General features: G+C 40.3%; 1 protein-coding gene across 2 annotated transcripts in view; it reads left to right on the plus strand.

The window, feature by feature from the left end:
- Nucleotides 1–16,618, plus strand: part of MAP3K9 (mitogen-activated protein kinase kinase kinase 9) — a 55,239-nt gene extending 38,621 nt beyond the window's left edge. For both annotated transcript variants that reach the window (XM_057366840.1, XM_057366849.1), the window contains 6 exons: nt 1,247–1,487; nt 2,611–2,733; nt 3,483–3,636; nt 9,139–9,251; nt 9,860–10,675; nt 11,886–16,618. In XM_057366840.1, the coding sequence (XP_057222823.1) occupies nt 1,247–1,487; nt 2,611–2,733; nt 3,483–3,636; nt 9,139–9,251; nt 9,860–10,675; nt 11,886–12,367 (1,929 nt within the window). In that variant the 3' untranslated portion in view covers nt 12,368–16,618. The remainder of the gene's footprint in view (nt 1–1,246; nt 1,488–2,610; nt 2,734–3,482; nt 3,637–9,138; nt 9,252–9,859; nt 10,676–11,885) is intronic.
- The last annotated feature ends 399 nt before the right edge of the window (nt 16,619–17,017 follow it).

The following is a 17,017-nucleotide window of genomic DNA, read 5'->3' on the forward strand; positions in this document are numbered from 1 at the left end:
CCATGTTGATTTGGGCTCAGAGGCTGGGTTTAGGAGGCATAGAGAAGGAAAAGAATGCTTTGAATCAGAGGAGAGAAGTCAACTTCTGCAATACTTAAAACATGTCTATTCACCTATTATAGTAGCTTTTGGGAAAATAAATTAATTGATAGGAAATGCCTTGATACTGTGTCCCATGGYGTAACTGTGTTGGAACAGTTTTTGAAAAACAGAAACTTCAACAAACAAACAGACACGGTCCTTAGGTTGAGTACTGTATTCCTCTTTAGCATTGGGGAAATAATTTTATATACTGTTCACTTAATTGAGTAAAATGTACCAGATCTCTGTTGTGATGAGCCCGGTAACAGTGCCATTATTAAAAACATCTAAACTAAAATCTATCTGATTATCTATCTGAAATTTAACTTAAATTCTTCAGTTTTTATCTTCTGCACTGGAATTGGCCAGCTGGAGAGACTTATTCTGAGTGCTGAGTTCTTTTGTCCTTGTGGTGAGGAGAGGAGCGCCAGTGGGATTTTGGGATTTCAAGGACAGTTTCAGTTAATTCATTTTGTCAGCAAGGGATAGACTGAAAGGTTTGCGTTATGTGCCCTTGCCAAGACAGTGTCAAGAGAGCTTTTGAATATCCCCAAGAAGGGAGGCTCCACAACMTCTCTGGGCAACCTGTGCCAGTGCTCAGTAATGCAGTAAAAAGTGTTCAGAGGGAGTACCCTGTGTTTCAGTGTGTGCCCATTGCTCTTGTGCTGTCACTGGGCATTGCTCAAGAGAACATGGCTTTATCGTTTTTTCACTCTTCCCTCAGATTTTTTATACCATGATGAGATCCCCCTTGCCCCACCCGAATTTTCTCTGTGATAGCATGAACAGTCCCATTTCTCTCAGCCTTTCTCATAGAAGAGATGCTCTAGTCTCTTATTCACCTTCATGGCCTTTTATTGGACTGTCTCCAGTATATCCATGTCTGTCTTGTACTGGAGAGCCTAGAATTTAACCGAAGATTTCAGGTGTGGCCTCACAAATGGTTATGTCTGAATTTTAATACTGGTACAAGGRCCCTTGAATGGCAGGCACTGAAGTCCTTGAGGATTGTTTTTGGCTCTCAACTGAGCCTTTAACCGGTGGCGTTAGCAGTTCTGTGAGCTGTCACAAGTCATTGAAGCTGTCCCTTCAGAACAGGTGACATTAGTCTTAACCCACAGGTCACAAGGTAGCCTTTTGTTTCTGCTTTCTTATCACCCTGCAGGAGCTGCGCACRTGGGAGGAAGAGCTGAGTCGTGCTGCTGTTGAACAGAAGAACCATGAGGAGCTGCTACGAAGGAGGGAACAGGAGCTGGCAGAACGTGAGATTGACATCCTGGAGAGGGAGCTCAACATCATCATCCACCAGCTGTGTCAGGAGAAGCCTCGGGTCAAGAAACGCATGGGGAAGTTCAAGAGGAGCCGGCTCAAGTTAAAGGATGGCAATCACATCAGCTTGCCTTCAGGTTGGTAATGTGTTAGGTTGTGCCAGGTGAAATGGGAGCAGCCTGTGGGTTTGACAGTTCCTTGCTACTGACCCTTATGCTTTAGAAAGTTTATATACTTTGGGTAAAACATGCCTCTTTGGGATGAATAAACTGAATTTAATRCTCTTGTGACTAGCATTGCCCCAAGTTCCAAGATGAAGGCCAGAAGTAAATTTGAGATGTTATATGTTTGTTAGTCATTGGCTGTATATGACTTATTTTAAAAATGTTGCAGTTTAACATGTTAATACTCAAAATAATCAGTTCATTATAGGATGWATGTAGAAAATGATGGAGGTTTGTGGTCTTAGAACATTTTACATAATTCTGCAGCAGAAACCATAATCTACTGGATTTTTTGGTGTAGGAATCTAAAAATTACCGAAAATACATTGATAGCTGTGASACTATAGCCCTAGATTGCTAGTTCATGTGAACTCCTGTTAACCCGCAAGTGACTTCTAATACCACCCTTCTGGGAGAAATGTTAAATATTTGTAAAGTGTTGGCAAAGTCACTCTTAAGAGTAAAGATGGTGACATTCAGAAATACTGAATCCTTGGCATTTCTACTGCAGATTCTTTATGGAGGTTTAAAGTTGTAAAAGAACAAAAGAGTGGGGTTTACAAATCACCTAGTGCTCATCTTTGCATTGGGGATGATGACTTGCACTGTAGTCTTTGTTTTCTGGGAGATATTGGCTGTTCAGAAGAGAAAGTATGATAAAATATGTATGTCTTTAGGTCTGCAAACRCCTATTTTTGGTGGCGCTTAAGAAACTGAGAGGTAAGGTGCAAGGATTTATACAGGGATATACTTTGGCATGTCAGTCAACACAAAGTCTGTATGTGTATGTGTTTCACACATACGCTAAGAAGGTACATTTTCAGGGCCATGAGTGCACATCTTTGTTCTGAATTCTCAGTGTGTACAATGGGCAAACAGCAATTAGCTCTAAAACTTCATTTCTACACAGATCCTGTAAGTTGCACTCTTTGAAAATTACCATAAGCTATTATTTATTTATTATATTTTAAAGAAAGATAATTTAAACTGTGTCTTTCTGCTTTTATTTTGTTTTTTTTTTTCTTTTGCTAAACAGATTTTCAGCATAAATTCACTGTACAGGCTTCTCCAACGATGGACAAAAGGAAAAGCTTGATCAGTAGCTGCTCCAGCCCTCCTGCAAGTCCTACCATTATTCCCAGACTCAGGGCCATACAGTGTAAGGAGCTCAATGTAGTATTGAATTTGGGAAATGTGCAGTCTGTCAGCGTGGTAGGATGCCAAGGTGCCATATCTAGGACAGGACTGTTAAATAAAGTACCTAAAATGTTTGCCTTGTGCCTTKCATGTATACATTTAGAGAGAAAAATGGTGTGTCTTGGTGATGGGGGGACTGTCACTTCCTTTGGAGCTGAAACCATACTTATCCAAGTTCTCGAAAYACTGCTGTTTCTATAGAAAATATAWCCCTTAGGTGTACAAGTTAATTTTTAAAAAAACTAATTTGCAGAGTAGATCTGTGAAATATTGCTTTAGTTTTTTTAAGGTACCATTTTAAGGAAATAAGACCAAGGGCGCTTGTCATGCAAATAGTGTTCCCATAATAACACAAAATTAGGCAGGCATGCATGTCTTAGAATTATGAAAGTCATGTTAACTAATGTGTAGTGTTTGTATTGGATATCACASCACTTGTGTGTTTGGTTTCAAACTGGTGGTTCTAAAGAGAAACCAGTGATGGAGTAAAGCTCTAGAGGCTACCTATACCTGAAAGGATTAGGGAATGTCTACTTTGGCATTTGGTTGTTAGAGCTRTATTGATAAATGGTCAGAATTATGGGCAAATCACTTTTGTTACTGTTCCTATTCTGACCTATGTTTTGTTCTTTATGTTGCCATGGAACCAGTCCTTTTAATTTGTATCTGTTTTTCTTTTCCCATTTTCCACTGTTTTTTGCACTTGTGAAGTGACACCTGCTGAAAGCAGTAAAACGTGGGGTCGAAGCTCAGTCCTTCCAAAGGAGGAAGGAGAGGAAGAAGAGAAGAGAGGCCAGAAGAAAAAGGGACGCACTTGGGGACCAAGCTCACTTTGTCACAAGGAGCTAGGCACAGGAGAAGAGGGGTAAGAGAGGGCCTGGAGGCAGACTCGTTTCCAGCTTCTAGAACTAGTCATGAGCTCACTCATGGGACAGTTGCCCATCTGCTTGCAAACGCTTTTCTGCTTCCTAACTTATTTCCTGTACCAGAGATATTAGAGATTCAGAACAGCTTACAAAATTGCATTCAGTTCCTTTGCTAGTGATTGCTGTTGTTAGATGTATTTTTAAGCAGTCAAACTCCTTAGCTGTGCAAAACTGTCTCTAATAGATTTTCTCTGTTTTAAGGCTCAGCTTTTTGTAATTTCATATAATATCTGAAACTGTTTCTCTCTTACAATTCTCAGATACGCTTTTTCTGTCTTAAGTGCTGTTCTCTAAAAAGTATCTGATAAAGCCAAGCAAGTATCTTCAGTCTTTTGAAAAGGACATGTATCTTGAGTAAATCAATCCTGAAAGTGATTTTTGCAGAGATACAAGTTGTACCTCTGTTTCTATAGGTTATTGTTCTATAGCTTCTTCTTACTGTGTGTGAATGATTTATATCAAGGCTCCAATGAATCATTTCTGTAATGTTGCTTTAAACATATGAGTATTTTCGCCTCATAAAATATTTAAATGCTTTGTAATTTTTAGTGGAGTTTGAGCATTTTCCACCTGCTRAATTGAGGATTTGACTCTTGCCGTATTTTTTAGCAGGGAAAATAAAATAGCTGTTTATAATCTTTATCTTTACTATTGTGTGTTTAGGTGTGAAATGCCTGAAAAATTGATGTTTGCATAATGCATCAGTATGTCAGCCCTCTGCAAGAGGGCCTAAACCTATTAAAATGTATTCTCTCTCTAAGATACTCAAGACATGTTTGACAGGACAATGTGGAAGAGGCTTCTTTGAATGCTGCCTCTGCTTTACCTATTCTACAAATGAAGAATAGCATTTCACAAAATTAAAATAATTTTACACTTTACAATCATAAATTATGTAAAAGGGCAGGAGATCACTGAAGCTGGAAAAAAAAAACTTCTACCTTGAAATCATGTTCTTAGAATTCTGGGAATAGAGCTCTTTCATTTTTTGTTCATTATTGTACAGACTGAAGCACTCATTGCTTCTGGGCACAGACAGCTGSAAAGAAGTTGCTCGCAGACTGTGGTGGCTCATAAAACTATCCTGTTCTCTCTACATTGAGATGTTCTGTAGTATTCAGAATCTTTGCTAGGGAGACTTGATACAGATATCACATTTTGCAGAATATCTGAAATGTGAGAGTGTTGCTGAGAGGGCAGTATGGCTAACATACAATGAACCACTCCTTGCTGAGATCATGCCAGACTGCAGACTTTATTTAAAGAGAGTAAAAGTGACTCAAAAGATAGTTCTTGMTATTTTTTAGTATTTTTAAATTACTATTTTACAGGGTAAGGATTCATTGATTATTTAAGGTTGGAAAAGACCTTTAAGATAGAGTCCAACCATTAACCTAGCCTCCACTACATTCACCACTAAACCATATCCTGAAGTACCACATCCACACACCTTCTGAAGACTTCCAGGATAGTGATTCCACCACTTTACTGGGCACCCTRTTCCAATGCCTGACCACCCTTTCAKTGAGGAAATTTCTCYTAATACCTAATCTTAAATCTCTCTTGGTGTAACTTCTTGAGGCCATTTTCTCTTGTCCTGCCACTTGCTACTTGGGAGAAGAGGCCAATCCCCATGTGGCTACACCCTCCTTACAGGGGGTTGAAGAAAGTGGTAAGGTCTCCCCCAGCTTCCTTTTCTACAAACTAAACRACCCCAGCTCCCTCAGCTACTCCTCATGTGAGTGACTTTCTAGGCCCTTCCCCAGCTCCACTGCCCTTCTCTGGACACTCTCCAGCTCTTTGGTGTTTCTCTTGTAGTGAGGGGCCCAGAACTGAACACAGGATTCAAGGCGTGGCCTCGCCCACACYGAGTACAGGAAAATAGTCACTTCCCTAGCCCTGTCAGGATGCCTTTGGCTTTCTTGGCTACCTGGGCACACTGCTGACTCATATTCAGCTGCCTGTTGACCAACATCTCCAGATCCTTTTTCACTGAGGAAGTTTCCAGCCACTCATCCCCAAGCCTGTAGCATTGCATGGGATTGTTGTGACCCAAGTGCAGAACCCAGTCACSTTATTGCACCTTGGACAGTTGGCCTTGGTCCATCAATGCAGCCTGTCCAGATCCCTCTGCAGAGCCTTCCTGCCCTCCAGCAGATCAGCATTTCCACCCAACTTGGTCAACTGACTTCGGGGTGCCCTCCATCCCCTTGTCCAGGTCATTGATAAAGATATTAAACAGGGCTGACCCAAATACTGAGCCCTGGGGGTCAAGTGAAGAGGTAAATTTACGATAGAAAAGTCCAGTTCAAGTATTCTTCATAACCCCATTCTGGTAGCAGAAGTGCTGCTGTTACTGCTGCTTATGTGCCAATGTGATCCAGGGAACTTCTATCTACATATTTTTTTATCACTTTCCATATATTCTGCAAAGGCGATAATTCCAAGTTTATGCAAAGAATAGCACAGTGAGAATTTCAGTGACCTATAATTAACATCAAATAAAGGTAGTCATGAAAAGATGATACAGTGATTATTCACCCTTCTCTATTTATCTTTGAACATAATGAATATGCAAAGCAGGGAAAGGGTTTTGTGGTGAATTGCAGAGACTGGATGAAGCTTTATGTTGAACTAGTTCTGTGACAGTTCAGTTGTCATCTTATGGCGTATTCTCAAGGATATATAGAAGTTTTTGTCTTYAAACTTGGCATTGATTAATCACAGACTTACTATGTCATAGGTGAGGGTCATCCTATTTTTCACACTGGTTACTAATTTTACAGAGGTTGATAGTGGATGTGACTTAACAATCCTTCAGCAGTTATGTCAAAATCTTGCAATCTAATAGGTGTGAGCCTGGGAACAGACTTTTTTTATTCATGACAGTCTTATATTAATGCATTAACTTGGTATTACAGAATATTAATATTAATTACAGGTATTAAGACACCAGAGATTCTGTCTTACAGTTGTAGAGACGTTTTTTGCAATTTGTTGAGCAAACAAACTTTGTCATCTTACCATTCTTAAAAAGAGGTACCTTTGACTTCCCAGTAGACAAAGGCAACAGAAAGGCAACTCAATCAGAAAGCAACAAAATAACAATCTTCTGGTTTGTTAATCTAAATAGATCGCAGGTAAGAAGTCTTTAGGTTCCTGAATTGTTTTGTTGGTGATTGAGATATAGTTTTAGTGCTAGTGCTTTCAAATTATTCCAATTGCTGTTTCCTTAGGGCAGTAACAGACAATGCTGCTTTAGTAGGAACATTCTCTAAGTCAGCATGTTTTGAATTGTTTTCAAATGCACGCCACTGTCTAATCAAGATGATGTGCAGCAGTCTTCTGACCAGGTCTTTGAGATCTGCTTGTRATTTAGGGAAGAAGAGAGGGAGCAAAAAATAAAAGGGAAGGATGAAAATTTTATAACCCTGAGACAAACATAGCAGGCCTTGAAATCATTCTGGTAGCTATTTATCTCCCTGTTCAGATTGAACTGCACTGTGACAGTAACAGCAAWTCTTAAGTCTGTTCTTTGCAAGGGAAGATTGCTCTGAGAAGTCATGAGGAAGTAAACTAAGTTGAGTATGTGTTTTCCCAGCTTCATGGAAATCTCACCTTCCATGAGGTAGTTGTCTACCCGTATTTTAAGAGCTTTGAGGTTTTGTTTTGGAGGTGTTTACGCTGCTAACATGGTTCATTTTCACTCACCAGCTTTCCCTTAACATGCATCTCTGTTTATAGTATGTATCCTAGGTAGACATGTTGTATACCTGGGTAATTTAGATCAAATAAATGTTGCTCAGTGTGTTGTGTWCCATAGCTGAGTATACTGTGGAGGGAGTAAATCAGAATAGACCCACACACTGAATTGCATCTCTGTTATAAAACCCTTTGGTTTTGTTTGTCTTGAGAAAAAGAGTTCAGCAGTTTGCTGTCTGGACTCCAGATCACAGCAGGGTCTTGAGTCATGTGTCAGAATGGTTAATGGGGATGGACTTGCAAGGCAGTTGAGAACTGCACAAATGCATCTAGTGTAATGTCTATACCACAATCACCAACTGACTGATCATGTGCTGAATCAAGTTTAGGTCCTGTGGCCTTGCTATTACTGAAGTATAGTTTGGTGACGAGTACAGCTCTCAATTGGGTAGAGAGCAGAGGAAAAATTCATACCAAGGCAAAAGAAATCCCAATATAATTTTGAAACCCTGGAATGGAAGCCATCTTAGAAATGCAGAATGATTCTGATGGAAAATAAGAATTGTGAGAGATAACTTATAGATGCTTCTATTTCCCTTTCTCTCTAATTGCTGGCAATTACGTGTCCTACCAAAAAACAATGCAAGTTACAAGAGACTGGAAGAGATCTTAYCTTCAAGTTTTCTGTTCTTTCAATAACAAGTCAATGCTTTTGTGTGTCCAGTTGAGATTAATTCAGACTATCTGGAGATCTTTTTATTCCTTCCATGTAATTTCTGCCTATCCTAAGTGTGTGTGGCTTTTTACCAACACTATGATATTTCATGTTGGAGTTGGTAGAGAAAGGCATCAAAAATTTTCCAGTTCAGACTATATTGATGAATGAATAATAAAACTTTGAATATTGATTTATCAGGAAGTTGTGCTGTTAACGAAAGTTGTTGACCATGTCTGATGTCATGAAACTAATGCAGGATGATGGTAATGAACACCTATGAATAGGGATTAATAATAAATTCAGGAGCCTGGTGACAGGCATACTTTTAGACACAGGTCAAAGTAGGGTTTTGGGTTTGGGTTCTTCTCTTGGGCTTTTTTTGTTTGTAAGTAAAAGAAACAATGACATTATTTATAAGTTTTATTAYCTTTTTTCTCACAATCTAGAACTTGTGCTTTTAACTTTCTGCACTTCAATACAGTGCTTTCTTCATTGGAAAAATACTGGGATTTATAATACAGAGTCAGGCTTTGCTGTTACAGTGACTTTGGCTTATTATTTTATTTGTCCTARTAAGTGATGTTTGAATTTCATTGTTCATTTGTGTTTCACATGTAAACATTTTTGGGGGGTATTTTCCTCTCACCTTGCTGAGCAATTTATTTTTTACCTGCCATGGTAAGATTGATTGCAAAAGAAATCAAAATGCCTTGGTTTAAAAAGGATGTTTCATCTGATTTCTGTAGTGGTGCTTTCTATTATTCTGCATTCATAGCTTGTTAGTTATCAGCAGAGGCCTCTTGACTGCCATGGTGTAACAAATGAGGGAGGGACCTTTTGACTGGTTATTTTTTTTGTATTTTAAGGTGTTATAAAGATGTCACAAAATTTCTTGCTATGAGAGAACTTCAGTAGTTGAGATGGATACATGCCTACCCTAAGTAGATCAATAGAGAGTACGGAAAGGGAGAATGGAAACTGTGAGCATGGTACATTTTCTCACATCCTTCTACTATTTCAGTCTGAAAGCTCTGGTAGAAGGATGCAAGCAGTGGTCATCCAGTGCACCAAACCTTGTGAAGATCCAGAGAACTGCACCTGCTTTTCCAGGATTCACCAGCTTAGCAGAGATGGGTAAAGGAATTCCCTGAATTTGGTACTTTCATCCCCACTTCCTTTCACATTTTAATGAACCTCTTTCCTGACCTTCACCTGGTACCTTACAGCAATGTTTTCATTTTGTTTGGTATCTGTTTTTCTTTTGTTCTCTGTCAACTATCCAATTTATCCTTCTGGATTTTCTTTTTGTTGACCTCATTACTTGTGCTTCTCCCKCTTCAAGCCAGCAAGTTTCTGTTAATTGTCCTCTAGCTCCATGTTGTCTCTCAGCTCCTTTTCTGTATGATATTTACATGTGCAGCATGCATGAACCTTTACTTGCAAGGAGGAATCCTTATAATTTTCCTGCCTTTTGCTCCTCACTCACAAACACATAAATTTATCCTAGAAATAAATGAGATGCAGGTTGTTTTTGAAATGTTGTTCTGAATTAATCCCAAGTGGATGAGTGCTTCACTAATTTCTTCCACTTCGATAGTATTTGGGACTTGATGAATGATGTTTGTGATGAGAACAGTTGCATCTTCTGAGGAGAAGCTTATTTTCAAGTATATTTCTAAGACAATGGATTTGCCAGTGAAAATATTACATTGACACAAAGTCTGTTTTCATTTRCTTTCCAGATGATGAGGACAGTGAATGTCTTAATGGAGAGGGCAAAGTGCACCCTTCACCTGTGCACAATCAATCATATCTCTGCATCCCATTTCAGAAGAATGAAGAKTGGGATGGCCCTTCTAGTGATGCCAATGAGGAGTCCACCCCTGTAAACTCTGCTACGAGTACCCCTCAGCTAACACCCACCAACAGCCTCAAACGTAGCGGCTCCCACCACAAGCGATGTGAGGTTGCATTGCTTGGCTGTGGAGCAGTGCTGGCTGCTGCAGGCCTGGGTTTTGATCTGTTAGAAGCAGGGAAGTGTCAGCTGCTGATTGAGGAAGAGCCGGAGGTGCCCAAGGAAGAGAAGAAGAAGCGTGACAGCATTTTTCAGCGAGCTGGACGCCCACGCAGGAGTACTAGTCCACCTTCCCGAAAGATCTTCAGGAAGGAAGATCCCCTGTTGTTGCTGGGCGAGCCATCCACATCCCTCACCCTTCTTTCCCTGTCTTCCATTTCCGAATGTAATTCCACCCGGTCCCTGCTGCGCTCGGACAGTGATGAGATTGTGGTTTATGAGATGCCTGTCAGCCCAGTGACAGTCAAGGCTCCTTTGCCAGCCGTTACAAACCCTTTGGTCAATGTCCAGATTGAGAGGTTCAAACAAGACCCCAACCAATCCCTGACTCCCACACACGTGACGCTCTCTTCCCACACCCAGCAAAGCGGACACAGGCGCACACCTTCYGATGGGGCCATCAAAGGGAGTGGACTGGTTGTCAATGGGTGCCCAACCAGTGGATGCCCTTCCAGTAGCTGTTTAACTGGAGCATTGGGAGCAGGTAGGTTTTCATCTATCTTCCTTTGCCTCTTCAGCAGTATAATTACTTGTTGTTTACACATTCATTGAGATGACCAGCCCCCAAGAATTGCTTGTGGAGGCTGTCTTTACACAAATAGCTAACGGAATAATGCAGTAATGGTTTCAGTTCCAGCATCTCTACACTGAGGAACTCTCTCTGCTCCCTCGTGCTGTGAGGCAGAGCACAATATTGCTTCTTAGACAAAAAYGTACCGAAGTACAAATATAGCATCTTTTTCTCAGGATTCCCCATCTCCAGTGCCTTTATACACTTGTTTGTACTTCAAAGTAAATTCTGATCTCTAAGGTGAAAATGGRATCTCTAAAATAGTTTGAGGCTGTGCTGCTGTTGCTCTAATTCCTTTGCAAACAAGAGAGATCTTTCTGGGTAGGTAGTGTTTTACTGTTGCAGCCTTTGGAGTAGCTGTGACTTCGTAACTTAAAAAATGCTTTATTGTGTTCTTGCCCTAGTAATTTACAGGAAAAAAATTAAGTATTAGAATCGTAAATTAAAATCTGATTTAATTAGCCTTTTCCCAAAAGTAAAACAAAATATGACGTTGTCTTTTGAACGGAAGTCTGCAGTAAAATATGGGTTAATTCAGCTGAAAAATACTCAKTAAAATAGTACTAATGAAAATGTAGATGTTATGCTGTGTTTATAAAARAAAACAACCAAACAGCACACCCCACCCATAAATGAAGAACAACTAGGAAGCAKCTGCAGTAGGTAGTGTTAAGTGACTCTTCAGATAGTTGGTCCTGCTTATGGCAAACAGGTGTCATGTATGTTGCTGTGCAAATGTCTCCCTGATCCATTCAAGCTSTTAGTGGGTAGTGTGCCTTCCAGAGGACGTGGGGAGACCTCACCTCTGGCAGGAGGTCAAATCCATGCTCTCTAGTCTGAAAGTGGAAGAAAACACATGAGCGAATGGTTAAAACCTGGTGCTTGTTCTAGGTCAGTGAAACAGATGTCTTGAAATGTGTTGAGAACAGTGTAGGGATAAAGAAGCCAGTCACTTCTGGCTGCCATAATCTTGAAGATAGGGAGTTTGTGGATTCTGAATGGAAGCTTTCTGCTTTGCAAATGTTTTTGCACTGTACCTGCAATAAACTAAGACCTGTAGGAACGACTTAGYAGTGGCATCTAACGTGTTTTCCTCTCTTCTTACATTGTCTGTTTTGGATAGGTGTATTAAAAACACCTAGTCCAAGCAGAGATCCCAGTGAGGTCCCTCGCCTGCCAGACCCCAACCTTGTTTTTCCTCCAACCCCGAGACGATGGAATGCACAGCAGGATCCTACACTGGAAAGACCCAAGACATTGGAGTTCCTGCCCCGGCCACGTCCTGCAGCCAGTCGGCAGCGGCTTGATCCCTGGTGGTTTGTGTCACCCAGCAACGCCAAGGGTGAATCTTCTGCCAACAGTTCAAGTACTGATACTCCAAGCAATCTGGACTCTTGTTTTGCTAGTAGCAGCAGCACTGTAGAAGAGAGACCTGCACTGCCTGCACTGCTTCCTTTCCAGGTGGGTCCTCCTGTAGAGGAGCGGACACTGTTGGACATGGATGCTGAGGGGCAGAGCCAGGATAGCACCGTTCCGCTATGCAGAAGTGAACTTAACACACACAAAGCTGCAGCATATGAACTCAAGCAAGAATTCTGGTCTTAATATGAAACCACTGGGGATAGTGAGCCCCTCTAAATTCAATCCTACTTTTGCACTGAGAATGCACTTTGAAGACAGATGAGATGGAGGGATGCTACAGAGATCATATGGTGCTGCCTCTGCTGAAGATAYGTTGTTGACTGCCTGGTTTTTGTCTGCATTTGGTTGAAATGCAGCAACTCTGAGCTGCTGACTTTTGCTGTGGGGTTTTTCTGTAGTCTTCCCTGCCCTCTTATTGCAGTTTGAATCTGCAATGAGCTAAAATTATCATATCAAAGTCTTTTGTTACTGACCTGGTAGGATTTGGCACTTGCAGTAAGTATATTGGTATCTATCCTGGTATTAATCAGTATTTTCAAAACTCAAATATAACACTACAGCAGACATCAGTGTTTGATGTTTTCCCAAGGAATCCAGAACAAAAACAAATATCTGGAGACTACCTTCTCTGAAATACATTCAGATCATTAGATGGGCCTGGGAATCACCATACCCCCAACTGAAAGAGCAGAAGTAGCTATCTTAAGACTTGTTTGTCCTTTTTTGCTGGTGAGATAGTGTAAGGTGGAACAAATGGCAGASGAAGGGCATGGCATCTCCACTGGTGGAGGTCTTTGAGAGCAAGTGAACCAGACTGTTGGAAACAGGTAGATGTAGTTGATCCTGGCTTCGAGGTAGGTTGAATGAACTTCTGTGGTCTCTTGAGGTCCCTCTCAGCTCTATTTTTTWTGACTCTGTGCTTTTGAGATGAAGGCTTTTTGGTATGGCTGTTTAGCTTGTTTTTTGTTTCAGACTTTGGTTCCATCAGTCTCATTTTTTCCCACCCTGTTTCTCAGACTCATAGGCAAGTTGCCTCAGCTATGGGAGGGGAATTAGCAGAAACTTTCTTTAAAGATGTGTTGGCTTGCAGAAGTAAGTTATGCCTTTCCAGATTCTTTCTTTCTGKTTTTTTTTTTCCTTCCTTTTGCCTCTTAGGAGTGACCCATGAAACCCAAGACTGTTCTTATGCACACTGCTACTTGTTTAAGGCTATTTTGAAAATGAGGCTTGTTAGTGTTTAGATTGTGCAAACAGGAATCAGAACATCTGGATTCTGTTTTATTTTGTCACTGACTCACTGTGTGACCCTGGGCAAATAATGTAACCTCTGTGCCTGAATTTCCCCATCTGTAAATACTAGGAATAATACCTACCTCACAAGGGGAGGGGTTGGGACATATGTAATAGGTATAAAGTCCTTTGAGATCTTTCAGTGAAAGGCACTAGACATGTAAAACTTCATTCTTGTTCAAATATGTAAAACACTTCTGGATCTGGAGCAAGAACAGATCGCTGTCTGGGAGGAGGAAGTCACACAAATAGGGTGTGCCTATGCTCAGAGTTTTCTGTACWAAGACTTCAAGTGTGTCTGTGCCACAGCAGGTACATCTTACTGACTGTAATAAGAGCTTCAATCTTCCCCAAATWCGGCATTATATATAAGGAATGTGGCCTTTATTCGAGTGTAGTAGAGTAGTCTGCTTTGTTGCAGGGTACAGCATGTCTGTTCACTGTTTTTGTACAGATCTGTGCTTGTTTTGCTGATCTACAGATACTTGGTTGCAAATAACTTGTTGCCAGTGCTACCAATGCAGTGCACAGCCTGTTGGGGCAGTCCAGCGCTGTTGTGAAGGCAGTGTGGCTGAACACTTCCTGCAGCTGTCAGCACAGAGAACCTGCGTGTTTTGATGTTTGTAAYCTGATTTTAAAAACCAGCATGTGTGGGGAAGAACTGTGCGTAAGGCTTTTTAATTCTGTTTAAGGACTGAAACCAGCATGTTCCTGTTAGTCAAGTGCACCTTTTCCCAGGCAATTACGGTATGTTTTTGTGTTGAAAGGTCACATATTTCTTGTTTATCATATGCCATGGCARATGCTTAATGGCAGAATTACTTTTGCTGCCCTCCCATTGAATGCTCCAGAGCTAGCCTTAGTGGTGCTACACCTGAGGTTGAAGCTGGAGAGACTGTTGATTGTGTAGACAAGGTATTATGATGTGGGACTAAGATACTTAAAGCTTACATTTCTGACTCTTTTGTTAAATTTAGACTTTTAGCATTATTGATTTYTTAAGCATCATTTTGCTTTCCATTTCTGAAAACTCAATTTGTGACCCAGAGAGTAGTAAAAAGACAAAACTCATCCAACAGATTGCTAATTTTGATTGTGCTGCAACTTGACCTTACTGTAATCTCAGTTAGAGGCTGTTTCAGAGGGACTTAAAAGAAGGACATTAAAATAATGTATTTTCATAGCCTTCCTTACCATTTAAAAAAGTCTGAGAAAAACTGGATCAGCTGTTCTGAAATGTAATGTTTTCTATCGAAAAAGCATCATTGTAATTGTCATAGGGAATATCATGTGCTCTGCAAAGGCCTCACCTGCATTTGAACAGAAATCCTTAAAATCCCTTTACTTGCATGAAATGAGAGGCAGTCTTTCTAGGTTGCAGTGATATAACTCAGCTTGCTAAACTAGTTGCTGGCCAGTAGATTTCACCAAGTGAGCTTAAAGATTTCTTTCAAGTTCCCAGGAAAGACAGCTGTAAAGGCAAGTTGTTCTGTCACCTCTTTTGCTTAAGGAAGTTGAGGATGAACTGTTAAACTCCCCTTGCCCCTCTGTTTTATGTAATCACTTGGTGAAAGTGGTATGTAGGTGAACTATGAGAAGTACTTTGCTCCAAGAGCATTTTCCCCAATACCAAATGGACATTTCTGTCATCAAATGGTGACAAGAGTCAAGGACCTATATCAGGGTTACCAAACTAGATACTGTAATTATGAAGCTGCCAGAAGGACTAATTAGAATCCTGTTGTTTCGTATGTGTTTGTTTTGTGGGTTTTGGCGTTTTTTTTAATCCTTTTTCGATGCAGTGATCTTCATTGAATCTAACGTGTGAATTAACCTGAGGTAGTCTGAGCATCATCCCCTCAGGGGCCAACCTGAGATATCAGGCAAGAGGAGTCTGTTGTAGGAACAAGGCTACTGACTTCTGCAGGTGTTGGGGTATTCTCGGGCACGCAGAGAGGGGACTCAAGACAAAGAGTTGTGAAGTATTTTATCTTATGCACTCYGAAAGCTGTTGGAGCTGTTGGCCCTGTCTCCTAAGGCCCAGAGACTGTGAGCATGTTTAAGCTAGCTCAAAAACCTCTCTCTATCCATCTGTCCCATCCTGGCTTGGATTCTTGGTTTCTTAATCTGTTGGGCTTTTTCCTTGCCAGCCGTAGGATCTGAGGTGCTCCAAATCTCCAAAGCAGTGGTTGATTGTAGTCTACTAGATAGTGAGAAGGTGTGAGCCCATCAGCTCAGAATCTTTTTTTTTCCTACTGATTGCTAGTATTCCCCTTTGTCAGGGAAACAAAAGTGTCAAAATATTGGTTATTGATCTACCTTGCTAGTGGTAATCTTGAGGAAGACGGTGAAATTCTTACTTAAAAAAAATCAAATAAATTTGTTATATCTGAATAAGTTGCACTTGTTTTTGTCTGAAAAAATGAGATAAAGATAACATGAAACTTCACTGAGCAGTTTAAAATAATGACAAAAAATGGAGAAAAATGTGTTTGATTACAGGCCTTACAAAGAGGAACTGACAGTTTTTTAACTGATAATAATAATGAGATTGTAGCTGAGAGAAATGTTTGCGGTTTAGAAATATATTTGTATTTTTGTTTAGTCAGCTGGCAGTGTGTATCACTAATTTATGTAATTGATGTGATGATTTAGGAAATAGAAAGAAGTTTGTCAGCCTTTCAAAATAAGCTATCCTTGTAACCTGTTCAGTTTTTGTGAAATTTGGGGGAAGGCACAGACAAAGCAACCCGTCTGAAAAAAGACAATTGTTTGGATAAATTTCTACTGGTTTCATAGAAATTGAGTGTGGGGCAAGTAGAGAGAAGAAAGCTTTTRTGTCAAAACTAAGGTGAATAAATAGTAATGGATTCTTTTCTAATACTGTTGCTTCTTATGAACTGCACAGTACTCTGTTTTACCTGCAAATAGGTCTTAATCTCCTTTCAATCCTTTTCAGAGGTGCAAATGTAACTTTTTATACATATTTATACATTCTCTCCAGGTTATTATTGCAATGGGTTGATATTCTGTATGGGGCGGAGAACTTCAGTGAAAATACTCTTTTTGTAATAGTTTTCTAACAAAACGAGTATTTTSAAAGTGAGTTTTTTGTTATTGATGTGGAAAGACCTGTTCTGGTTTGGCATGACTTATGCCAATAGTTCATAGTTATGATGAACTATTTTTCTGTACCTCTAGGATTGGGAGTAGTTGCCTTCCTCTTCATAGCATGCTGTTATCGTAAGATACTGGACAATACTGCGTAGGGTTGTTACTTTGATATATCATGAAACTGGATACCTCTCATTCTTTTAAAGGTGAGGCAGTAATGGTCAAGTAAAAAAAAGGTCTTTGCCTCTAGAGTGTTTTGTTAAATGAAACATGACAGAAGACCTCCCACCTTGAGTCACCTTCCTATCACGAGATTCATTTTTAGTTGAAACCCCATTCATCTCTGGGGGGTGAATATGGGAGCTGGAATCTCATTAGATGTATGGAACCAAACCTATTACCATGTCCCAAAATTCAATGATAGCCTGT

Source organism: Malurus melanocephalus, unplaced genomic scaffold (genome assembly GCF_030028575.1).
Source record: "Malurus melanocephalus ecotype Western Australia unplaced genomic scaffold, MMel_1.1 scaffold_2, whole genome shotgun sequence".
In the NCBI taxonomy this organism is placed as follows: domain Eukaryota; kingdom Metazoa; phylum Chordata; class Aves; order Passeriformes; family Maluridae; genus Malurus; species Malurus melanocephalus.